Below are 27094 nucleotides of genomic sequence, written 5' to 3' on the forward strand. Positions count from 1 at the left end.
ACGTATTTGTCTGGCTTAGACAAAAGAAGGAATAAAGAACAGGTGGAGCAAAAAAGAGATGGAGTCAGTGGTAAGTAGTGCAGATAATACAGGAGCTGATTTAGCTCAGAGGAGCTCAGTGTTCTCATGTTGAATACCCTGGTGTCACGGGAACCGGGATAAAAAACAAAAACAAAACAAACATAACAATATAACTTGGATAAAACTCATTCACTAGTTATCAAACTAAAGCTGTGTCCATTTAAGCTAAATTTTAAAGTCACAAATGCTTAGATATATAATTTGGGTGTTGCCAAATCGGTATAATTATCAGTCTCACTCAATAATAAATCAAATCAAACTTCATATAGCAATTTTCAGACAAAAGTAATTCAAAGTACTTAAAATAAAGCAACCAAGGGCAAAAATGTACATATAAAGAAACAAAACAAGTTATGACAAAAACAAAAACATAAAAGGGGGCATAAAAACTATGTAGGCTAAGTATAAAGCTAAGCATAAAAGACGGTGATGTGGTGGTTAGCACCACAGCCTCACAGCAAGAAGGTCGCTGGTTCGAATCTCGGCTGGGGGGAGGTTCGAACCTTGAGGGCGGTGGCCTTTCAGTGTGGAGTTTGTATGTTCTCCCCGTGTATGCGTGGATTCTCTCCAGGTACTCCGGCTTCCTCCCACCGTCCAAAGACATGCATGTTAGGTTAATTGATTACTCTAAATTCTCCCTCGGAGTGTGTGCGAGTGTGAATGGTTGTTTGTCCCCTATGTGTTGCCCTGCGATGGACTGGTGACCTGTCCTGAGTGTGCCCTGCCTCTCACCTGTCAATGCTGGGATAGGCTCCAGCTTACCCGCGACCCGTAATGGACCAAGCGGTACAGAGAATGAATGAATGAAAGTTAAAAGAAAATAAAAACAATACAAAAATAAAAGACTAGTTAAATGTAACAGTAAAAAGATTAGTTTTAATAAGAACTTAAAAAGAAGCCAAATTTTCAGCTAACCTGCAGCTCTGTGGAAGCCTATACCAAATGATGGGTGCATAAAAACTAAAAGCAGTTGCTCCATGTTTTAGTCCTATCTCTGGGAACAGAAAGCAAGTCTGAATGAATACCTAAGCTGCCTGGAAGGTTTATGGTGGACCAGAAGGTCTGAAATTTATCCCTAAGCTGTTTGGAGCTTTATAAACCAGCAGCAATATTTTAAAATCGACTCTTTGTTGGACAAAGTAACAGTGTAAAGACCACAAAACAGGAGAGATATAATCCACCTTTCTCGTGTTGGTTAGGGCTGGATTCTGGATCAGCTACAATTGACTTTTTTAGGTAAAACTGAATAAACTGTTACAGTAGTCTAGTCTGCATGAACCTGTTTTTCAAAATCATTCATTCCAAACACATCGGTCCTTTAATCCTGGAAATATTCTTAAGGTAAAAAAATGGCAGTTTTTTTTATAAGTGATTTAATGTGGCTGTTAAAATTTAGGTCAGAGTCCAAAATAAAACCAGATTTCTGGCTTGGTTTGAATTTTTTAACATTGCAGATTTGAGCAGGGCACTAGTTTTTAACCATTCTTCTTTTGGTCCAAAAATAATTACCTCTGTCTTTTATTATGAAGCATCTATTGATTCATTTCCTCAAGACACTTAATGAGATTTTGCTGAAGACTGTAGTTGTTCTATAGTTATATTTAGTTGCATATCATCTGCATAACTATGGTAATAAATCTTATTTTTCAAAATCTGAGTGAGACAAAGCATGTAAATGTTGGACAGAAGAGACTCCAGAATAGATCCCTGTGGTCCTCCATGTCTTTTTTTCTGTGCTCAGATGTATGATTGCCAATAATCACAAAGACATCTCTACTTAACCATGTTTACAGCTCGATAATTTTAAAGATGCAATAGTGCGCCTTTAATAACCTTAACAACAAAGCAATAAGCCACAATAATGATTTTAAACCTAAAGATTTAAAAAGGTCATAGTCATCACATTAAGGACCATTTCTGAACTGAACGATCAACTTTTCCGATAACTACATCTGTGTTTACAAAAATGAGACTTCAACTGACTCTCTACATCTAACAAGACAGTGCAAAGTCAAAATGACTTCAAGAAAAAACTTAGCAAGCAAGGATCCAGTGGAAATATTCTCCCACACAGACATCTTAGTCCAGATCATCATTGATTTCTTCTCCAGCAATGCATGACAGAGATGTTCAACACCACCTGCTGCATCCAGGGTGAAAACATGAGCAATATCTCCTCTCTTTTTATTTAGGAATTGCAGGAAAAGGTGCTGGAGCTGTTACACTGGAAGAAAGTTTAACTGCTGGGGAAGCAGTGGTCTGTGCGGCTGTGAGAGGCCAGGGTGAGAAAATGTGTTCATTCATACTCCCTGCTGTCAGGGGAGATTACAGCTGTAATGCCTGTTGTAATTGCCTTGACATCTTTCACACCTGTTTTCTCTAAGTTGGCATGCATTGGCCTCGGGGGAGCTGTTGTTCTGCTACAGTACTGCTGAGCATGGCATGCCTGTGTACAAACAAGGAAATGGAATATCAAGAAACCAAGAAACCTTTTGGCTTCACTCAAGGGTCAAGTTACAGACAGAGTCTATCCTGGGATTGTAAGGTGTTATCGAAGATACCATAAAAATCATCAAATCATCTCACAATGTATTAGGGAGCTGTGGGACAGAAGACACAGTTCCTACTGTCAGCTTTTCAGCTTTTTCTTGCTTTTCAGATTTTTGCGGATAAAAAAAAGAGTAACCCAAAACAGATGAAGAGGTTTGTATCAGAAAGATCTGTGGATATGAAATTCTGCTGATAACTGGGTTTAAAGTGAGGCAATATGACCACAGGGGGGTCTGTTATGTGCGTCTAGGAAAAAACAGAGTCTGGTGTCAGTGTTATACTCCACCAGTGAGACGATGGGTCAGGCCCAGTCATTGACAAGCCTGTCATAATCCCTATAATCCTCTGGAGTGAGTGGAGAGGTAAGACTCTGTCAGATCAGGGATCATGATCAGAAGTGATAATGACAATGAGTGTGTGCTACTGAGTGTATGTGTGTAACATGACTTGTCATATTGTTTCTGATGTGCTCCAACAGACACTTTTAGGTCATGCACACTTTCCTGTATAAGTAGCTCAGAAAGGTTTTATGCCATGATTACCTTTTTTCATATCACATATAAATAACTCATAGTTTTTTACTTGTAGTCATGCTAAATGCTGAAGAAAAGAGCAAGTGACAAATAAATATAAAACACGGATTGACAACCAGGTTTTCTGACACCACACGGGTTGTCAGCAGTTCCCAATCAATAGTCTTGAGATTCTTTCCAACAATCCAAACATGAACAAACCAGGAAGACTGCCAAGTGTTGGAGGATGTGCTGGAACAAGTCGGATCTGGATTGCCTCCAACTTGTAGCTCGCAGCAGCTAAATGACCTCCAGCTAACATTTCAAAAGCACAAGTCCAGCTTGTTGAATTAGTGCTAATTTGGTAAAGCACCAACACCAAATTAAGCAGGTATAAATTAACGAAATACAAGCCAATCCCCCCAAAAAGATAAAGAAAATGCATAAAATGTAAATAAAAAGAGAATATGAAAATGAATGAGCATATCATAAATTTAATGGCAGAAACACCTCCAAAAAACAAAAAAAAAAACAAAAAGTGCAACAAAATATTAAAAAAGTAAAAAAAAAAAAAAAAAACAGCTTTAGGAACATCTTGCATCTAATTAAGGTAATTGGCAACTGTTCAGTAATTCTGAATAAAAAGGCTACTTAAAAAAGGCACAGTTTCTCAGAAATGAAGAGAGATTTAGTAATTTGACAAAAAAAAAAAAAAAACCTGGATGTTCTGAAGTAATTAAAAGCAGCTTTGATGCTCTTATGAAAATAACTGCAGTGAGTCAGGAACATTCCCTGAAAGTTCACAGTGAAATATACACAAATACAGCTTAAAGCTCGTCATCACAAACCGCCTGTACAGGGGGCAGCATGAGATACATATAGTACAGAAGATATTCACACACACTAGGAAGAAGCTATCCTAACATGCAGGACACCAAAACAACAGGGAGAAACTCAGGCTATGTCCACATGGCACTGAACCCGGTTCAGGTGTGAAAATAGTGTGAAAATGGTGGCGAACACAAGGAAAAAGACTTCAACATCCCCACGACACCGCTGTAGTACATACTACAGGCTGTGGGGGGCGCTAAAGAGTAACACTCCAAACCTAGAGCAAAACAACGCATGCACAGATAAAGGCTCACTGTGTGTTGCAGGAAGTAGAATGTAACAAAAACACAAGAACAGCACTGTCCATTTTAGAGCATCGGCCAATTTCTAAGCTTCAAGCAAACCACTCAAACAAGGTGTATTATGAAAGCGGCATTAAAGCCCTGTTTCCAGGTGTCTGTCTTAGAATGGGATGGTTTGGTCCAGTTAGCCCTGATCTGTTACATTTCCACATCCCACTATACCCCACCTACCAGGTAAGAGTATCAGCCAGGTAGTAATAGATGTGTCAGCTACGTCATGGAGTAATGCTAGCTTGGAACGACGCCTTCCTTGAGTTATAACAAAGAAAAACGCAAACCCAGAAACAAAGGTGAATAGTTGACATCCAGTAGTTTGTGTTCTTTGTTCTTGCAATGTGGCTTTAAACAACAAAGAATCCACCATATATTAAAACATGGAGCTGTTCTTGCTTTGTTCTTATTGCAGAGTTGCACGGGAACTGATGACTTCTATGACCAATCAAGGGATTGCATTGTGTTTAGTTCCACCCTTTAGCGGTAAGATCGAGCTAATTGGGACCCCAATGGAGGTGTCCCAAATAAGTAGAATGGATCAAATATTCTGAAACCCTTCCCAGTTGTTGCCTATGGAAATGTGAAAAAAAAAACAAAAACAAAAAAACAAACAAAACAAAACAAACAAACAAACAAACAAAAAAACGCCCAGTCCCATATCGAGTCAGACCTTTTGGTGAAAATGGTCCTTTATTTGGCAGCTTGCATATCTGGAAAGGTTCAATTGATGCAGAAAGGTATACAGACATTTTAGAGCATTGTATGCTCCCACCCAAGAGAAACCTTGTATATTTAAAGAAAAAAACTGCTTACTAATATACCACATCTGTTACAGCAGCATGGTTTCCTAGAAGAAGACTCTGGCTGCTGGACTGACCCACTAGTAGCCCAGGCCTTTTACTAACCTAAACCACATGGTACGTCCAGTAATAGAAAATACAAGGACTCAGGATTATTGAGCGGATAATTAAGAATGGGAAATCCTTCCTCCCCCAAAAGTGAAGTGACTGGTCTCTTTAGTTTCTACATTTTTTCCAACTGAGCTATCAAGCTGTTAAAACAGTTTCTCATTTTCTGGATGAAACATCAAATTCAAGATGAGCTAAAAATGTCATGTAATTGAATAATGTTCTTTCGGCTTTTGAGGTGGGGTTGTACAAGTAGGTGGCCATAACAAAATGATTAATGTCCAACTGTTAAAATCTGCTAAATATAGGCATGCTCAATGAGAGAGAGAGAGAAAAAAATGAAAGAGGTGTGTACAGTATCTGTGTGTCAGTGGTAACATATTACTGCCCCTGTTGTCACTTGAGATGTCAATCCCTTCCCCCTCCCCAATCCCCTTAAGGCTCGTCTTAATCATTTAGCTCCCTACTCTCTTGTTCTGACAAGTTGACAAAGCAGCGTGACAGATCGGAGACGTCGGCACAGTTCCAGCCACCAAGATTAAAACTTAACACGAGAGGAAAGAAAGACAGACAGAGGAAAAAAAAAAAGGAAAAAAAAAGCAGTTCAGCGCTCTTGTCACGCTCTACCCTCTCGGCCTGTTTTGTCTGCTCCACAGTTTCTTCACTTGTAGCCAAACACCAGTAATCCCCTCTGCGACAGGATAATGGACGCCTAGTTGCTCGTGAGTGTTTGGCAAACAAAAAAATACGAGTGTACAATATTTCTGTTTGTGAAAGACGGGGAGGGGTTGAACAGTGAAGTGGTGGGAGTAAGAGAAGCCCTATTAATAATGAGCGGTTTGCAAAGGAGGCGAGCAGTGAAAAGACAGGTAAACACACCACAAAGTGCTCAGTTTCTCATCTCGTTCGTTTAATTTCTGGACTGAGAATCTATAATGTGTGATAAGATGTGGGAGCATCATAGAACTCCTTTATTTTTAACTAAAAGTAAAATGAAATGTTATAATACAGGATCATTGACCCTTAACTCACCAATTTGAAACCAAACACATTTTAAAACTAATAAAAACAATCTGTACTTGTGGAAGGAACCACATAACAACACACTGTCAAATTACTTTGCTTATTTGCATTGGACAAAAATGAAAACTGGATGTTCATTATTTAATCAGTAAAAGTAAAAATCCCATTTATGTGATCAAATCAGTCATTTTGTACAAATAATATACAACCCCAACAAAAAGCTGATAGTTGATAAAATGTAAATAAAAACAGAATATGATCTAGTCTAATTCAACCCATATTTCATTAGCAATAAAATAGAAACAACATATCAGATTTTGAAACAGACCTTTTTATAATTTCACATTAGGGCTGGGCGATATGATATGAACCAAATCTTATAATAAATCTTGATATTTCTTAGCTGAATCATGATATACGATATATATCTTGATATATATATATATCTATATGTATATAGATATATATATATATATATATGTGTGTGTGTGTGTATATATATATATTTGTCAAGTAACAGAATAGGCAGTTCTGATTTACAGCCTTCAGTGCTAAATATACTTTTATTAAAGATCAGCAGCACATGTGCATTAAAAGAGCTGCCTGAAATTAAAGTACCTTTATATTAAATTAAGTGCTCCTAAAACAAAATAAATTAAAAATACTTTCCATTGACCACAACAAAAATACAGCAGTGCAAAATGCAAAAGAAAAGATGCTTTTAATTCAAAACAGGCTATCTCGATATAAACGATATTCCCTCCTTCTACATTGCTTCTGATAGTCTTGATATATTTGAAAATCTTGATATATTGCCCAGCCCTATTTCATATTAACTTATTTTTCATATAATAACTTATTATTAAATCTGATGGCAGTAACAAGTCTGTAAAAAGTTGTAACAGGGGCAATAAAAGGCTGAAAAGTCATTGCTACAAGTAAAAAACAACTGGAGGAGCATTTGACAACTAACAGGTTAAATATGGTATTTCAGATGGGCAGAGTCTCCCAGATGTAAAGAAAGGCAGAGGTTCACCAATCTGAGACAAGCTGTATAACAACTTGTGGAACAATTTCAATGTCACGTGTAGAATCTTCACAATTTTACAGTGAGGAACATTTAAAAATGTGACAGTTTTTATTTAACAACTCTCTGGGTGCCGACATACAGCAACCAACTGATCCCTAATTAATCTAATAGAGATGGTTAAAATGCAAAGCCAAATTTCCCAGTTGCAATAAATAAAGTAAAAATTGTTACTATTATTATTTTTCTGGCACCGTTTGTCTTTACAGCCCACCTTTACATCTGAGAGACTCTGCCTCTCTGCCGTTTATACCTAGTCATGTTACTGACTTGTTGCTACTTAACCTAATTAGTTGTCAAATGCTCCTCTAGTTTTTACCAGTTATATTTCCAGCCTTTTCTTGCCCATCTTCCAACTTTTTACCTCTCTCATATATTCGGTAGCAGTGGTTTAACTGTCTGTTTGCAACATAACATAACAATTATGGACTGGGTTTGATATAGTTTTTCAGGAAATCTCATAAATGGATTAAATGATTTAATTTTAGGGGTGATCCAGATCACCGTCTGGATCCAGGAATTTTTTTAAAGGATTCTTTACTATAGTGAGATAGGGATAATTTTTTGATTAGAGCGTCAAATTAAAAAAATAATGCCCACGATCACTGGCACAAAAAAAAAAAAAAAAAAAAAAAAAAAAAATCAATGGTAAAATGACTCATTTTTAACATCTGATTTATCATTTATGTTCTAACGGGTATAAAATATGGCTTGGTGAGATTTGTAAATAATTGTATTCTGTAAAACAGCATCCCAACTTTTATACTATAAAACAATCGTGCAATTAATTTTGAGGGCATATTCTTACCTGAAGTTTTCAAATATCTGCCATGGAAGATGTGTGGCAAAATACCGAGTTTCAAAATGTGAAGAGTTGGCCCCAAGTTAGCTTCTTAGATGTTTGCACTTAGCAGGTCTAAGATGCTGAAGAGCCAGCAGATACTGACCACTCTAAATGTTTGTGCTTTTGCTCTGCCAGTATGGCTGTTTTTGACGTGAGAATGTGTGGTTGTCAGTCACTGGTATCTTGGCTGTAGAGGTGTGAACACTCCCCACTGAACATGTGTGAATCAGTGCAGAAAACACACACAATGAGCACATCCAATATGTATTGGCATACTGTCATGTTACAATATTTTGCAACAAGCACGGTCCCCTACTTGAAACTGCACTTAGTTTATACCTTTGGCAGATATCTTTGTGTGTGTGTGTTTTTTTTTAAATTATGAGAACAAAATGGAGTTGTCAGAGAGCCAGCAGAAACTATGCATGCCATACATTAGAAACATGTCTGTATTTATCTGAAGGAATCAAATATGCTTACATTTAAAAATAATGCTTAAATGCAAGGCAAGGCAAGGCTAATTTATTTGTATAGCACATTTCATGTACAAGACAATTCAAAGTGCTTTACATACAACATTTCAACAGGGTGCAGAAAGCAATACAAGTGCAATAAAAAACAAAGATTAAGAGAAATGCAATTAATGAAATAAAAACAGAACGAAGATGCTACAATAAAATAGATAAAATGCAAGAAATAAAGTTCCAGTGTGGGGAAAGACAATATTAAAACATGATTCCAGCTTAAAAGAACCAGATGTAGATTTTGACTTCTAAATAAAAACTAGCTCCATGCAGCAGAGAGCAGGTGGGTCTTTAACCTTGATTTAAATAAACTGAGTGTTTCAGCTGATCTGAGGCTTTCTGGGAGTTTGTTCCAGACATGTGGAGCATAGAAGCTGAATGCAGCTTCTCCATGTCTGGTTCTGACTCTGGGAACTGATAAGAAACTGGAACCAGATGACCTGAGGGTTCTGGTAGGTTCATAATGGGTCAAGAAGTCACTGATGTATTTTGGTCCTAAACCATTCAGAGCTTTATAGACCAGCAGCAGAACTTTAAAGTCTATTTTCTGAAGAACAGGCAGCCAATGTAAAGACCTCAGAGCTGGACTGATGTGGTCCACTCTCTTGGTCTTAGTGAGGACTCAAGCAGCAGTTCTGAATCAGCTGCAGGTGTCTAGTTGATTTTTTAGGTAGAATCTATAAAAACACTGTTACAATCATTAAGCCGACTAAAGATGAAAACATGGACTAGTTTTTCCAGGTCCTGCTTGATATATTCTTAAGCTGATAGTAGGCTGAATTTGTGATTCTCTTAACGTGTTTCTCAAAGTTAAGGTCTGAGTCCATCAATACACCCACATTTCTGGCCTGGTTGGTGGTTTTTAGGTGTATAGACTGAAGCTCTGGGGTGACCTTTAATTGTTTCTCTTTGGCTCCAAAAACCATCACCTCAGTTTTGTTTTTGTTTAACTGAAGAAAGTTCAGACACATTCAGTCATTAATCTCCTCAATTTATTTTCCAAGAGCCTGTACGAGGCCTCGATCTCCTGGTGACATTGTAATATATATCTGTGTGTCATCTGTGTAGCTATGGTAACTAATTTTGTTTTTCTTTTTGACCTGTGCCTGTGGGAGCATGTAGATGTTAAACATAAGAGGCCCCAGGATGGAACCGTGGGGAACTCCACATGTAATTCTTGTCTGCTCAGATGTAAAATTACCTATTGATATGAAGTACTTTCTATTCTCTAAATAAGATTTAAACCAGTGTAGTGCAGTACCAGAGAGGCCTGTAGTTGCTCATTTGTGTCTTGTCTAGATTGTCCCTTTTTAGCAGAGGTTTGATTCACAGTCTATAACAGATCTGGCTCCAGAGTCTTTGAGACCTTTTTAAAGATGTCCAAGCAGCAAGAGGGGGAGTTCAGCTGACATAAGGTGTCGCCCAGATCTTTGCTGTTAATGGGATTAAACTGTGTCATGGTGCTTAAACTGGTTTTCAATGGACACAGTTTGCCTGTTGAACCGAACTGCTTGTCTGATATTCTGGATTGTTCTCATAATGTAAAAAAACACAAAGACATCTACCAAAGGTATAAACTAAGTGCAGTTTGAAGTACATGTAGAGATAATGTGAAAGCATTCTGTGACCATATTTAAAGACCATATTCTTACTTTGATTAATACAATGAACCAGTAGAGGAGGGGACAGCTGTGTTGTTTACCCAACCTGACTGTTTTGTGAAAGAACCACAGCCTTGATAAGTACAACACTTAACTATGCTGCTCCACTAAAGTTACACTAAATTAGACTAAATTTATTTTATTACAAAAAGATGGTGCAGTAGTAGTAACTTGTAGGAAATCCCTTCACATAACTAAAACAGCTCACTGTTCATTATTGACAATGGAGACCTAGAATAATCCTTTAATTTCTTTTCAGTGCTGTAGTAAAGCTAAAAGTTATTGAGTCTTGTTCTCCTGAAACTCTTAAGAAAGATGACTTCATGTGTTTGTGTTTTTTGTTGTTTTGTTTCACTAATAAAAATAGTTTCTGTTAGAAAACTTCCTTGCCACTGCTATCACTGATGTGTAAACCTGATCTGTATATGTCTGTGAAGATGGGCTGTAAATACAAACTGTGCTACAAAAATGTTTCTCTGTGCACAAATTAGAGGCTTTGAAGATCTCACCAAGAATGATGAAGATTTTACTGGAATTGTGAATGAACAGAGAATACACAGAGACATTCAGAGAGATAATTAAAGTCCTTCACTAGACCTGCAAAATGTTAACCGAAGCAGTGCGACCAAGATATTTGGTAGCATGTTGCAATCTTTACCCTGCTGCTGGATGTCCACCGTTGCATCACATTACAGGATTACATAGCTGATGCATCTATCGCTGTCTGGCTTACCCGCCATCTCTTACATTTCCATGCCAACTGCCATGGAAATGTAAGAGATTAGAATTTACACAACCAAACCATCCTGTCCTCTGCATTAAGAGGGGGCTCAGGCATCTGGTTAGGATGCCTTCTGGAGACCTCCCTAGTGAGGTGTTTTGGTTAAGTCCCTCTGAAGGACCCCGAGGAGGACCCAGGACACGCTGGAGAGACTACGTCTCTTGGCTGGTCTGGAAACGCCTCAGGATCCCCGCAGCCAAGCTGGAAGAAGTGGCCAGGGAGAGGGAAGTCTGGGCTTCTTTGCTATGACTGCTGTCCCCGCGACCTGACCCCAGACTAGTGGAAGAGGATGGATGGATGGATGGATGGATGGATGGACAGAATTATTTGGGCTTTAAAAAGCTCAAGTCAACTACTCCCGCATCTAACAGCCTTTCCATTGGCATTTTACTCATTATAACATAATGTGTTTCTATAAAAGTGGTGATTATAGCTACTGTTCCCAAAAATCTCCTAAAAATGACAGTAAAAGCTTAAAATGATAAACACAAATATATATATATATATATATATAATTCTTGCTAATATTAACTTAGATTGAAGAAATGTTAAACTAAACAAACTCCTGAATATTTTTAGTTATGACCTTTAATATTACCTGCCTAAAATGATAATTATTCTCTTATCCTGAAGAGCTGGTACCTGCTTCTTACATTGTTGACTGAGATATTCATAAATCCCCACTGGTTCATTTGCTAGCTTCATTGATACTTAAACAATACTGAGAAAGAAAAGAAATGATCTGACCTAATGTTTTGTTAACTAAAAGTAATAAATGTCAACTGAATCAATCCATTATAAGTCAAATCAAAAAGTAATTCAGGATTTGGAATTTAATTTAATTACGTTAATCACTGTCCAAAAGTCCTAAACATTATTGACTCAAAAATCACTTCATGCCATACAGTCCTTACACTTAATGTAGAGCTAGATGGATGAAAGAAATCTAATATTAGGTGCTTATTTTCTGTCTCAAATTGAATAAATGAAAAGTGGAAGGCTGAGGATGAAAGCTTTATCTTTTCATGACAAGGAAGGTGGAGCATAATAGCAAGGCCTCTCAGTGGCTCAACCTCCTGTTCTTCATCCCAAAAGAGGCTTACCTGCGTCAGGTTTCCTCCACATAAAAGACCAACAGGCCAAGGTAGCTGTTACATTATAATTACTTGGGAGGAGGCAGCTGGGAAGGAAGTCTGGAGGGGAACCAGAGAGCATAATGGGAAAGTTGGGAGGTATCGCAGCAGGGCATGGAGGGATTAAAAAGGTCAAGTAAGGTTGTTTTGCTGCTCCTATCTAACATTTGGTGACTTGATGCAGGATGTTCTCACATCTGGCATTTTGTGGTTCTATACAATCTTTTTGAATAATATACGTATGCATAATATAATGGAGCTCACATGAAACTGAGTGCACCAGACTTCAGGTCAGTTTTATCCGTGGGACAGTTCTATTCAAGTTTGTGTAAAAGTGACGGCTGTGTCCTCCATGCTTACTATAGAAAGGCAGGTTTTTACCTTCTGCACAATCTCACTAGTAAAGTCACAACTGGTTTAAATAATGAAAATGATTAATTTAAATGTTTATATGACACGTAAACAACTATTACACAAAAGCTGTTTTGTCTTTATAAGGAAAATGTAACTAACGGTGAATGAGAAATATATATTGAAATGTAAGCTGAGGTTACACCAAACCAAACCTTAACATCAAAACTGTAAAAAATAAATAAATAAATAAAAATCTTAATGTTGACAAAAATATATAAAACTAATAAAGAAAAGGCTTAAAAAGCTAAACAGGCTTTGCCTATTAAAGAAGCACCAGCTAGCTTTCCAACTTTCGGCTTTAAAACTTTGTGCTTCTGACTTGTTTTGAGGACACGATGACACTTATTATGTACATTCCCGAAGGCTTAAAAATCACACTTCACTTTTTGTTCCATCCCAGTGCATGGTGTTAGAACGGCTTTTCGCAGTCCATCACTGTTTCACACACTGTAACTGGATATCAACACACTGGCTGTTTTGGACGCGCACCGTGGCTGATTCCGCAAGGAAAGACAAGAGGACATTATCGGAAGACGAGAGGGGACGAAAGAAAGAAAGAGGGACAGAGGATGACATAAGAAAAAAGTCAACATCAGACTGACTTTTAATGTCTGAAGAAATTTCAGACAAGAGAGGGTCAAGATGGATGCTGAATTAGCCATCGTTCGAGGGGACTTGCTGAGAAAATCTGCTAAAGTACAGCACTGGGGTTTTGAAGTAAAGAATTCCTTTGGTCAACACTTAAAATAATCACTAATGAAACAAATAATACCATTATACATTAAATAAATGCATTTTTTAAAAAAGAAGTAGGAGTAGTACCAGAAGCCTAGTAATAGTTGAACTGAAGGAAAACAGATGACTGTTTTACCACTGGACGAAGTCATGAACTTTCCTCCCACACACACTCTGTGGTTCTCTCCTGTTTAGTTTTTAGGTCTTTTTCTGCCTTGTATACTGCAGTCAAAATATTTCCAAGTACCTTCATAATTTGGGAATCACAGCTGCCTGTTGTCAAATGTGTGAAAACACAGCATTTTTTCTCGTTGATACATTTTGTGTTGAGATGCACAGAAGTTTATGAATGAAGAAGTTTGATCTGAACTACAAATCATGTTTGGAGTAAAGAAAGCACCAAGAAAAAGCCCATCAACCACTTCAACATCCACATTTATATGTTCCTCATTTCAACAGGAAGTCCCTGATCTTGTCTTTGAATGAAACTCTAAAAGTCTGATTATAAAAGATATTTTTTTAATAAATGTACCATGTGCTCGTGAAATCTGACAGAATTCATGTCAAAGGGATGAAAATGGTAAAATGTAAAAAACTGTTGCTCACAGAGGAATTATACTTTGGTTATTCATCCAGTTCTGAAGAAAAAAAACACTCCGTTTTAAACTTTCAGCACGTCATGGCGTTACAGCCTCGTCGCTTCGGAGCTTTGCCACGTTACTGCGGTTCAAACACCCAAATGTGGCGGCAGCCTGCAGACCAACTACTTCCTAAAACACATATCCAAGGGCAAGGATGAAATTCATCATGTATGCATGTTGCAGATGGAACAATGATAAATGTTACTACCTAAGCTTGGTTTAATGCAAAGAGCAGCTTTGCATTTCCAGAAAACTCATTTGTGAAAGACATGGTGAAGAATAAAACAGCAGACAGACGGACGGACTCACAGGGACTTCCACGTATTTGGCAGCTGCTTTCACCTTTCAGAAGGAAGGCAGGAGGACAAGTAAGAGGAAGAGGAAGAAGAGGGATGATAGTGAAGTTCAGCTGTGAGGATACAGTTTCAGCAGATGTCTCTGCGAACAGTAAAGCCAACAGTGTGAAGCCTTCTACTTTAAAAAAGAAAAAGATTTCTACTCACTGTGAAAGAGAGGATTGAGGAGAAGAAGGTTCCTTCATCGTATCTGGACAGCTTGGAGAGGACACCGTCTAAAACTGTAGTGAACTGTTGGCAGGAGACCCAACAAGAAACAGCCTCTTATTATCCTTTATATTCCCACAATCACTTATACATAAGTAATTATAAGTATGATAAAACTATGAGTATAAGAAAATGTGACAAAAGTCATAAAATTGTAACTTATTTCTTGCAAAGACATAAGAAAAGAAAAAAATCAATTTTCTATTTTGTCTTGTCAAATTTAAATTATTTTAATAGTATGTTATTTTTATTACATTCTTATACAATGATAATCATATATATGATGAGAAAAACAAGACAAAATGGATTTTAAAACACCGAAATGTCTAAAAAACTAAGGCAGTCAGCCCCTATAACAAACAAAAACTAAATTTAATTCAATTAAAGAAATTAAAAATAAGATAAATTCGATATAAAAACCAGTAAAAAACGTCTAAAAAGAGAGCCAAGTCCATCATTGCCATAAATAAATAAATAATAGGTAAAAATTAAATAAAAGTTGAAATAGATTAAATCAATGATGCATAAAATAAGATGAATGGATTAAAAAGAGCTAAAATAATGTAAAAAAAATGAACAAAGTCTATTACTACCATAAATAAATAAATGAGTAAATAAAATATAAGATTAACTATAATAAATTTAACAGCAGTAAAAGATCTATTAAATGATTTGTGTAGAGGGAAAAAAACAAAATTTACCTTTGAGACCAGGGAGGAAATCATTTCTTTGAAAGCCTCGTCAATCAGAACATCGATTTTGGAGTGGTACTGTTGCTGTGGGGGGGTTGTTGTTGGTGGAGATACATGTTTGTGGAACAGGCATTAAGAGAGAATAAAAAAAAAAAAAAGAAAGCACCATTTCATTATTTCCGGAAGCTGATGGGATACAAAGGTTAATAATAAAATGACTCCTCGCCGGCCTGATACACAGAGCATTGTCTGAGCTGTACAAGCCAGAAATTAAAATCCACAACACTCGGTATGAGCTTTTCTAACGCACTCACACAATTGTACAAATACACACAGACACCCTCCCAACATGGTAAGGCATGAAAAACCTTCCCATCCATGTAACACTGCTGAGTTAAGCAGCTAATAGGATGCATTATGTGGCTGAATAACATTCCCGTCTGCAGTGGAAAAGCGAAGGAATTTGAAGGATACTTTTTGTGTGTCTCCCTACAATTAGAGCAGCCTTGTATTCCTCTAAAGCACCGGTCCAGCTGCGAGGACCAAAGGCTCACACAAGATTCAATTAATCTGCCATTTCATGTCTTGTTTGCCCCCCCACCCCTGAAAAAATATTCATGGCACCTTTTCCCTTGAAGGAATAAGAAGAAGAAGAAAAAGGCTGGGGCTGAGTGCTGAATGGCAGCAGCAGCAGGGGAGTTCATCTCTTGGCAACAATGCCCTTTCACTGGCTGTCTAAAGAACACCCAAATTAAAAATTTCAATCAACAAAGCACACAGATCGCTGACAAACTGCAGGTCCTGGGAGGTCACTGCCAAATTTAGATTCTTTATTTTATTTTTTTTTTCTTGTCCACAAGTCTGCAAAATGGCAGCTCTCTTTCAGCTGGATCGTCTCGGCTAATCTTGAGGGCTTTTCTTTTTCTCCTCTTCTTACCTCAATTAACACCGCTGCCTCTTTTCCTACGACCACGGTCATGAAAAGCAAGGAGGGGAACTTGTTTGGTGTTTGGCATAGAAGCAAAACCTGAAGTGAACAATTATTTCTTTTGAAGACATTTATTTGCTTGTTGAGCTGCTGCTGCTTCAGTTTGGTGAAATCTTTCAGATCTGAATCTGGTGAAATCACAACATCTCTGACCTCAGCAAGAAATATGAAAGTAAACTAATTATAACATAATAATCAGGACTTTTTGAGGGGGATTTAACTGTTGAGTACATTTCCTTTTACAGATGTTCTGCTCGCCTCTTCAATTTCCTAAAAACAATGAGGGAATAAATTATTTATGGAGACCAATGCACACTGGTGGTTTGGATCCTGCTCAAAGGGTCTGCCAACATCACTACTTTCACTTTCTTCAACCTGATTAATAACACATGAAAGTGTGTAATAACCAATAATGTAATAATGGACAATATAATAATTTTGCCCATTTTAAATGTGAGGACATTATTGACATAATCTTTCTTTTGTTCAAAGTTACAGTTTACTTCTATGTTATATTATATATATATTTAAACAATTTCCTTGAGAAATGTTTAAAAAAATATATTTTTTAACAATGAAAAATCCAACAGACAGCGACCCAAATAAAATTATTCTCAATAAAGATTTTGTACAAGAAATAATTTCTGAATAATTTCTTCCCACCATATTGAAGGGAACACAGAGTGCTGCATAGCACATATCCACGCTAAATAAATATGACAACTATCCCATGATTCACTCTCTTCTTTTCTGATGAGAAAACTGCACAAAAACTGAAAAAAAAAAAATTATTTATAAAGCTCTAAAGGTCACGTAGTCCTCACCCTCTCCACCTTTCATGATGATCTTGCTCACTCTTGCTTTCCTGTATCTTTGGACACTTATTGCTTCATCTCATTTGCAACAACTTTGCTTCTTCATAACCAGTAAGTAGATGAATCTACAGGGAAATCATGCTAACCAGACAGGTATCTGTGACGCAGACATGGTTGAAAATGAATGTTTGTTTTTTGCCTTGATGCACACTGTGCATGCAGAGTGTTTCAGCTTCCTATGTCCTTAAATGTGTGCAGCTGAGGTAGTGAACGCAATGTCAGCATGAGTCACTGCAACCAAAGAAATAAACCAGGTTTATCTTATCTGACCATATAGAATTAAAAGGACATATATTAAAGGACCGAAGGAAGAATAGTTTCAGCTGGTTGCTGCAAGCTAATGGGGATCCAAGTAAAGAAGAAGATACTGAAAAAAAAATAAATAAAATGAATACAGTCCTGGTAATTGTTGCAGCAGTTTCAGTGCCTTCATCATAAACTCATCCATGAAGTTAGGAAGTCAAAGGGTGTCCTGAAATCAAGACATCTGACCCAGAAAAAGGTGTTTTAATTTATTCCCTACAGGTTCATCTTCCTTTCCTTCTGTTATTTTAAAGATAGAAAATGTACAATCCAGAAAAACACAGGGATCAGCAGGACAACTAAATTACAAAACAAGATTTGGAGTAGGATGATGTTTAGCTTTTGAAATAAAAGAACAATGTTTACTGTGTGGGGAAAGTGTGAGCAGAAGAAAAGGTAATGAGTAGATGGAGGGACTTACCCACTGTTTGTCATTCTGGGATTCAAACAAAGATGTGCAGATGGATGGACATGAGGGGCAGGGAAGAACACGAGGCAAAAAGAAGAAGACAGACAGAGTGAGCTGTCACGTCACATGCAAACAAATTTTTCCTCACTAAACTTTTAAATGCTAGGATTGGTAAAACCACAGGATGTAATACTGCATATGAATTAATTACAATTACCTTTATTGATAAATATTACTGCACATTTATTAAGCTACATTAATTTCTGTACCACATTTTATTACAGCTGGGTTTGGTGAGTTGCAGATGTTTACTGACTGTCCATAATGCATGAAGCAACATGCTTATTAGGATGGGACCTCTGCTTTACTGCAGGTGTGTTTAGAAATCTCAGCCAGAATCATGCAAGGTGTTTTCTGGAAGCCCTACTATTGCCTGATGAAATCCATTAGATTTTTTTCCCCCCAAATTAAATTTTTTCCTCAATCATGTGGTGGGTGTATAAAATTTAATAGGAAAATATCCTATTTATATTTTTTCTTTTTTGGGTTGTTGCTTGGCAGTAAAGCGGGACAGAGGAAGAAGGGTGAACTGCAGCAAGGGGTGCTAAGTCAGGAAGTAAACATGGTCCCGCTGCATGGAGGACATGTAGCATTTGTATTGGAGCCGATGGCTAAACCAGATGTAAACATCTTGTTTGCTTTTCTTTTTTCTAGCGGTCTCTCATAACGGTAATTTCGTCAGCAGTGATGGATATATTTTCCACATGGACCTCCTCTAGGACAGCCTCCAGGGGTGGCTCAAACACACGGAGTGAGTTGGCTGGAGGCTGCTCTCGTTACCTGCTCCTCCTCGTTTATCAGCCAGTATTTAGGCAGTAGTTACGATGCTACACCGGAAACAGACGCTGCTTTTTCACTTTTTCTAGAGCTGCAATACAATGAATATACAATGAATCCGTCAGCCTTGTGTCCACTGCTGAACAACTTCTTCCGTCTGTGTTTACTGCATCGTAGAAATCAGACGGCCCTTCACTACATCTATTAGTGTCAACTTCATAAATGCTAAGTTAAAACAAACGTGTTCTTTCTACATAGAGGAAAACACGCTTTAAAGTTGAAACCAAACCAGTTTTTTTTTTTTCTGGTGATAAACTGCAGACGAGTCATGAAGTTGAATCGTTGTTTAAGTGCTTGTGCAGACTTGATTAACCTGATTAGGCCATGTTTGGCTTATTTGGAGTCTGTAGTTCAGACACCAAAAGTTATTGGATAAAGTTAATGAAAGCATCAACTTACAACGTTAACTTCAAGATAAAAGGCAACTCCGTGTGTTACCATGGCAACAAATATGTTAACAGAGGCAACACAAGGAGAGAAATTTAACTTCCGCTTTAAAGTGCTGCCAATTACTAATATTATTATTATTATTATTATGGAAAATAATTAATTTTATATAAATTTATACAAATTATTTTATTATAGTTGTACATTTTTTTTCTAATCTTATATTTATTCAGTTTAATCACTAATATATATTTTATAAGATTTTAATTCATATTTCATATTGTCCTTGTAGTAAAGACATTTATGCAAACCATTGACTTTCCTTTAGTGGAAAAAAGCATATCAGTATTGAAATAATGAAACAGTAAATTAATGGTATCTTATTTTCAGGAGATTCTGGGGTCATTCCCGTCCCTGGTTGGCAACTATGTTCAATTTTCACTTGAAAATAATGAATCAAAGACCAGTAGTTCTTCATGTTAAAAGTCCGGCTGTCCAGCACCAGACACACATTTCATTTTGGTACTGAATAAAACAGTAATTGTGAGACTCTGCAACACTTTATAGCTTTAAAACCCAACACTGAAATATTATTCAGTTGGGAGTCTTAACACATCTTCTATTGATGGCTTTAAAAATCAAACATGTTAAAACCAGCTGAATAGAAAATTGTTATAAAAGATTTTCCCCTTTAAAAACTCCTGAGAAAGAGTCATTTTTCAGTTAAAGATTGAACGTTTATCTGTCAAGGTTATTCCGACATTTGACTTTTTAAACTGAATGAAATTCTACTGACAAACAGAATCATTTAATGCAACATCATGTCAGACGTAGGTTTGTTGTGTGTAGAAATAAAGAACTTCAGAGATACTTCAAGGAAATACCTTGTTCCTCTCAAGAGGACAGATGTAAAATGTACAGATGTGAATTTATGTATGTTTTCATTTAATGTAATTTTCAATTATATTATATTTTGCCATATAGTTACTACAGGAAATAAATAAATAAATAAATAAATAAATAAGTAAATAAGCCATATACCAGAAGTGTTATATGGCACAAAAATGTGAAAAATGGGAAAAGAATAGAAAAAATGAAAAAGGCTCCTTTTTTAAAAACATATGTTCAGATGAATATTTTTAACAGAAAACGACTCTCAGAACCTCATAAATCAAATGTTTTCTCCATTTCTAATGGCTGTCATAGGATAATACATGTTTGTATATATTCTGAACACAGGAAGTTTAACAACCTCATATTTCCTCATTTAAGTGTCCCTTCACACACAACCTTTCATTGGCAGGGAATCGCCTTACTGAACAACGAACAGAACAGAAACGGAGGCTGTATCAGGTTGGCAGACTTGTGCTTGAGATGTTCAGACACAAACATTTCACTGATCACTGGAGAGCAGCTCCACTCGAAACCTTGCTGTACTAGGGCCCTGTTACACTTTGGCTTTCTGAAAACAGACCAGCTCTAGACTCTCAGCAAACAAACGAACGAACTAACGAATGAATGAATAAATAAATAATCTCAACTTCCATATTCTGTCTGAACTGACTACAGAAAGGCTGAAGGGACAAAACACCGTAACAAATTTTGATAATAATGAAACATTATAGTAATGTAATTGTGGTAATTATAAATCATTGCTGGCAGTAAGTCAGATCCATTTCCAGTGAGGGTGGGACTCTGCCCACGCTGGCCTCTGTCACAGCTCTGTTAATAACTTTTATCGACATGTGGATGTATAAACTCAAACCTTGCAAATTTTGGACAATTTGTTTTTCTAATTTGGTTTTGTTTGTTGGAAAAGCCAGATTTTTATCTACAAACCCGGGAGCTTTGTTTTAATTCATTATAAAAATATCTGAGATGCACAATGTTATCAGCATGTATTGGTATCGGCTTCAAAATCGGATATCGGCTATTCCATCGTTAAAATTAATCGATAACAGACGCTGGTAGCACATAATCGGTTTTAAGTAGGATAGGATGCACATATCCTACTTGTTTTGCTTAAAAACAATTTTCATGATTCAATTTGACATAATGTTGTACGTTGTACATAATGCAATTTGAAATATTCTTACCTTGCACAAGGAGTGAATATTACATAATTTTCAGCTTTTTCTAACGTATGCATTTGTCAAAAGGCCAACATGATAAAGAGTATACAGAATAATACTACATTTTTAATTCCATTACATAATAAACTAGATAATTAACCAGATTTTTATTATTTTTCTGAATATGTGAGGAACTCCAGAGACCAAAGCGCCAGTGTTGAAGTGCTAGGCCATGAAGGATTACCTGACATATCCTTCCCAGCCTGGGAAAAGGAGGCTGTGATTTATAGCCTTTGAAATGGGAAGACGTTTGCTGCGCCTCTGTGACGTGATCTTTCAAAGCTGAGCATGCAGCCCCTGAAATGGGACACATCTACAATTTGTATGTTAACTCACTCTAGTCATGCTGACAGCATGTTCTTTTGTTCTTAGGCTGACAAAAACTTGTTTTAATTATGCATACATGAGTTTATCATATCATGGCTGCCACTTTGACCGAATGTAATGTCGCAGGGTGTAAAAGTGACAGAATGTTTCTAAGACAAGACACAGCATGCTTTATAGGCCTTACATACTATCTGTGAAACCAATGATGTTTTTTCTGCTTTGATCTAAACATTAACCAAACACTAACCCACCTATATTGTCGACATGTTTATTATTTTGTTTACACCCTACAAATTCAGCAACTATATCTGGACTGAGTTCTCAAAAGCGCCCCCTAGTGGAAACCTCCAGCACCAAGTTTAGTACACAAACTAGTACACTCACAGCAGAGCTGATTGTCTACACATTTGTTAAGTTAAAAAGCAAGAATATCTTCAGCTTTACTGTATAATCAGGCGTTTTAAAATGATTGATTTCTAAATAATGAAGGAATCCATAAAAGGTACAAAATCATGAACTAGTGCAGTAAAAATATTTAAGTTTCTGGGTGGTTTCACGCGTTCAGTTGAAATGATGTGGAATAAAAAAACAAAAAAAACAAACAAAAAAACAACAACAACAAAATCAGGACGTTTTTTTTAGTGCAGAAAAACACCAAGCAAGAGCAACGTCTTCAGTGATATCAAAGGCTTAAAGCAGACAGACAGGTGGCCTCCAGTAAGTGTGTTGATCTTTCATCACTGTTGTAAAATATGAAGTCCATTTACATCTACAATTATTAAAATGGAAAGACAGTAGTCTTTGTTGTGCCAAGTGTGGAGCACCCTGAAAGATAAAACTATTGAAGCAACACTTTTTTGAAGAAAAAGAAAAAAAAAACAGTTTTGCACTGCCTCCAGCACTACATGACAGCACCTGGTCCAACTGGACTCACAGCAGTCTGACTACCACTTAATGATGACGTCCATCTTGTTTCAATTCTTGCTTGTGTTGTTCTTACTCTCAAATCTAAGTTGCTTTGGATAAAAGCGTCTGCTAAATGACTGTAGAATAGAATAGAATCAACACTAAATTAAATATCTGTCTATGAACACTACTGATTACTGTAATTATAGGTGTGATAAATGTATTTTCCCTTTGTGTGGGTGTAAGGATATATATTTATATTTTATATATATTTACTTTGAAAGATCATTCTCCCAACAGTCCTTATAAAACACTGGCAGCTGAAGCTGAAAAGAAAGAGCAATCATCACTCTTTATTACTTTATTACATTACTCTTTATGGTGATTAAAATGATCAAGTTATCTAACAGATTTAAACCTGAAAAAGAAAACAAAAAACAAATATAACAGAATTTTTAACCCGAGTTAATAGCTTTACCCGACACTGCTCTGATGTCCTTTCTAATCTCCTGGCTGCCATTCGCTGAGATATTTGTTGTTTCATTTCTCACTGCTCCATCCAGCTCATTCTGAATTACACTATCGCCAACGATAGTTAGGAAAGTTTGTAGTTCCAGAGCCGACCAGACTTTACTGTTGTTTGCAGGCATCTTTTTCCTGAACCATGAACTTGTGTTTGTTTCGCGCTTCCTTTTGTCGTGAGCAGTGGCGTTTTTCTGTCCACCAATCAACGTGTTTTATCATTAGACGCCATTAGGTCTGCCTTAAGTGTACCGTAGCATTTTCCTATGGACCTACAACGGAAGGGGGTCCATAGATGGTGCGGTATGGTTAGGTTGTATTGGCCCCTTTTATAATGGAAACACACAAAATAGCTTACTGGACCACACTGGCCCGAACAAAACTGCTCAGTGGAAACGGGGCTTTATTGCTCTAATTGCTTGAATATAGATCTATTTTTACAGCCCCATTAATTTTAATTCACACATATTTTCATTGTTTCCCTTATTATCACTTAATTTAGTTCTTTCTTAATTTTTAAACTCCACTTCTTAGTAAGGCACCATCACTCAGCGTAGACACTTTCCCTCTTACAGCACAAAATAATGGTCCTGTCACCATTCCTCTCCACCATGTACACTTCTGATTTTAAATACTAATCCAGCCACTTGCAGAAATACTCTGACAACTCCGGGTGGTTGGATGTATCAGAGATGGACAGGAGGAGGAATTCAGGGACTGGAGCAGCAGGAACTGTCTCCTTCTAAATTTAAACTAGAAGAAGGGGATGGTTATTGACTTTAGGAGGACGAAACCTGAATAGAGAAGATGAATCACTGGATCTGCTGCAAATGAAATCCTTTTCTTTTTTGTGACTGATGTTTGAACAGTAAGTTTCAGCTTGACTCTGCTGAACGGTGAAAATTAATTTCAGTAAAGAATGTTTCAATGTCAGAAACTGAATTTTTATCAATTAATTCTAATATAATAAATATAATAAATAATATTTAAAAAAGAATTCAGGTGCTTAAGACCACATCAACATTTGTTACAACTTCTAACAAAGTTGCAGCAAAATCAGGAATTTCATGTCTCAACAATCACAAGCAAAAGTCATTAAATCCTGGAGGCACATACAAGCTACAGCGAAGGGACTTCTGTCTGTAATCAAGGTGACTGTAACATCCAGTATGTACACAGAGCATTATCTCATTATTCTTGGGTATCAATGTGAGGGAGACACATTTTAACTGTGGGAAATCTGCCATTAATGCAACACTACATTCTACATGTAGAATGGGATGTCCCAGTGAATGGTGTATTTACTATCATCGCAGCTTGTTTGGACGTTTGGCAGAAGTAGAAGCAACAGATTATTTGGTAGCAGGCATGAAAACAGCATCAAAAGGAAAGACAAGTTAAAAAAATGTATAGAGATACATACACTTTTGACATTATAGAAAAGAAGTATAAAAGCAGCGAAACCAAGAAATGGGACAAAAAATAAATTTTAGTAAAACTAACTCGGACCTAATTTTGCAATATAGTTACATGTGATTTCTGAGATCTGTGACCTTTTTCTTCTTTAGATAAACAACTGAAACAGAAACAAAAGTCTGACTGTGTGACATTAGCTTACCTCCTGACCGCCATCCAACACGCAGAGTTTGGAGCACTGCTTTCTGGCATCCATCAACACGTTGAACATGGTGCAGACAGACAGCGGCACTCGGAAGTCTGTAGACTTACTGGCTTTCTGTATCTTGGCATCAAATGCAGATTTTGTTCTAGAGATCAGAGCACAAAAACAGTTTATGACAATCGGCCAGCTGTGGTGGACCTTTCTAATGCAGCTGTAAAGAGGAGGAGTATTTGAATTGTTTAGATTTTCGGATATAGTACAGGTTATAATTTTATCCATCACAGAAAAAAACAGATTTATTTACTGGTGCAGCCCTGATTTGATATGTGTCCTCATGCACATTTTACACATAAATTCAGGAAAATTGAGATCAGGAAGAGGAAACAGAGTCTGACCTTTTGACGCAGGCCTCCATCATGTCGCTGGCCATCAGTTTGAGTCTTTGTTCCAAATGTTTAGCAAATTCTGGTTCAGGCCACTGGAGGTCCAGCACAAATATCTGCAGAGCATCCAGCTTCCAAAACAAATCCTCGGATGTGGTTGATCCATTACTGCAGGGAGCATAGAGAGAGTTACAGAATGAAATGAGCAAAGGCAAAAGTAACAAGCCTTCACTAAACTCCAACAAACTGAGAAGACCGTGAATCACAGCCCTTTGGTTTTGGTATGGATGCATCATGTAGTAATCAACTTATCTTTTGGAATAACAGCAGTATTTACAAAAGGGTTTTGGGATAATAATGGACATCTATAGTTCTCAGTGGTAACCACCACTGATGGTAGTCACACTCCCTCTAGTGGAATGCTTTTCCGATTTTCCAACAGATTTACAGGTTGTACAGAGCATAATCTGTAAATATTTGGATTATCAACTGAAAACCATCATATTTCCAGTTTTCCAAAGTGTATCGTCAAACAAAAACTAGGAGCTTGAGATATTACAGAGTAATAAAACCCTACATATATGCATTGTTTTCATTTTGTTAAAGGGCCAAAGAAAGACTCATAGATTAAAACATTTTTAATCTTCTGCCCATTTATTGACTTGGATTAAACGAATTGCACTTGAGTTTTTACATTAAAAAGAAAACAAGTGGACCAAAAAATAACAAAAATGGCTCAGAAGTTTAAGGTTAATGTACATTTAAAATATAAATATGCAGGACTGTAAAGGTCATTTCCATCTTTAGTCTCTTGGCAGGAAATTGTTAATAAACGAGCAAATCATATGATCAGTAGATAACCGGCTTCCATAATAGCCCCTCACAGCTTCTGCACAAAAAAGACTTTTAAAATTTAATCTTTGAACAAATAAATGATAAAAGTTATGACTGAAGCTCAGTTTCATGTGGAAGATGACTGTATTTAGGTTGTTCAGCAGGTTTTGGCAGTTTTGCTGCAGAGGTTTGTGGTTTCAGGTAGTAAACAACCCAGAGCTGACACAGACAGATGTATGTCCCCCCCCCACCACCACCACCGAGTACAAGATACACAGCAACACATGGCAACCCTCAGCACCACTGACATCCAAGTGTACAGCGCCCACAGATAGAATGACAGCCACTGGAGAATGGAGGATGGGAAGGTGGGGGCTAGGAAGGGGCTCAAAACAAGTGCCACTCACTCCCTCACTTTTCTCACTTTGCCTTTAAAAGACTGTTACCTTAACAAGTGGCACATTGGAATAATCGCTCTGCGTTGAGTATGTGGTGCAATTAAAGCTCAGTGGCTATCCCCCTCATGTCTAATTAGTGGTGCTCTTCTCTGAGCGCGCTCCACCTTGCTCCCCGGGGAACGGGACTATCCCACTCACCCGTCTGTGCTTGCTAATGAAGTGCCAGCTTTTTTTTTTTTTTTTTATGGACAGCGAATGGCGGGTGAAGTGAGGTAGAGGAACAGTGCTGTGGGAAAGGCTGTGGGAGTCAGACTGAGGAGCCTTTTTAAGAAACACGCCCTCAACCAGTCTCTCGAGAACCCCCCCAAATGGCCACCCATGCTGGTAGATCTGTGGCAGACTCACTAGCTCTCATAATTTATTTTTTTCTAGAAAAGCAATAGCAGCAAGCGTATGCTACCGACGGCTGAATCTGATGATTCTTCTCCACTAACCTTTAATGTACTGTTTTAGTTATACATCACATTTACAAAGGATTCATTCAAATTACTTTCCTTACTCTCTTTTTTCATTTTAAGATTGTAGATTGTGATCTTGTCTTTAACCAAGCAGTTGCTCAATGTTTAAATACACAACAGCAAATATTTGTTATGTTAAGTAGTCCACATAGAGTCTGAGCCACAGTCAGGCCAGAGCAATCTAACCAATCCAGAATCCTTCAGTCATTTTAGTTTGTTGGTCTCTGAGACTTTTATCATTTTTAAATGGTTTCAATC

At 37.2% G+C, this 27094-nt stretch overlaps 1 protein-coding gene across 2 annotated transcripts in view; it reads right to left on the reverse strand.

Annotated features, from left to right (window-relative positions):
- The window catches only part of cadps2 (Ca++-dependent secretion activator 2), a 224303-nt gene that overhangs the window by 22349 nt on the left and 174860 nt on the right, over positions 1 to 27094 (reverse strand). The window contains exons 23-28 of one of the 2 annotated variants that reach the window (XM_041996779.1): positions 25099 to 25254; positions 24701 to 24848; positions 17924 to 17938; positions 15346 to 15420; positions 14585 to 14668; positions 14391 to 14423 (exon numbers count right to left, since the gene is read on the reverse strand). In XM_041996779.1, the coding sequence (XP_041852713.1) occupies positions 14391 to 14423; positions 14585 to 14668; positions 15346 to 15420; positions 17924 to 17938; positions 24701 to 24848; positions 25099 to 25254 (511 nt within the window). The remainder of the gene's footprint in view (positions 1 to 14390; positions 14424 to 14584; positions 14669 to 15345; positions 15421 to 17923; positions 17939 to 24700; positions 24849 to 25098; positions 25255 to 27094) is intronic. The other variant, XM_041996780.1, reaches the window with a different exon arrangement.

Source organism: Melanotaenia boesemani, chromosome 10, assembly GCF_017639745.1.
Source record: "Melanotaenia boesemani isolate fMelBoe1 chromosome 10, fMelBoe1.pri, whole genome shotgun sequence".
Taxonomy (NCBI): domain Eukaryota; kingdom Metazoa; phylum Chordata; class Actinopteri; order Atheriniformes; family Melanotaeniidae; genus Melanotaenia; species Melanotaenia boesemani.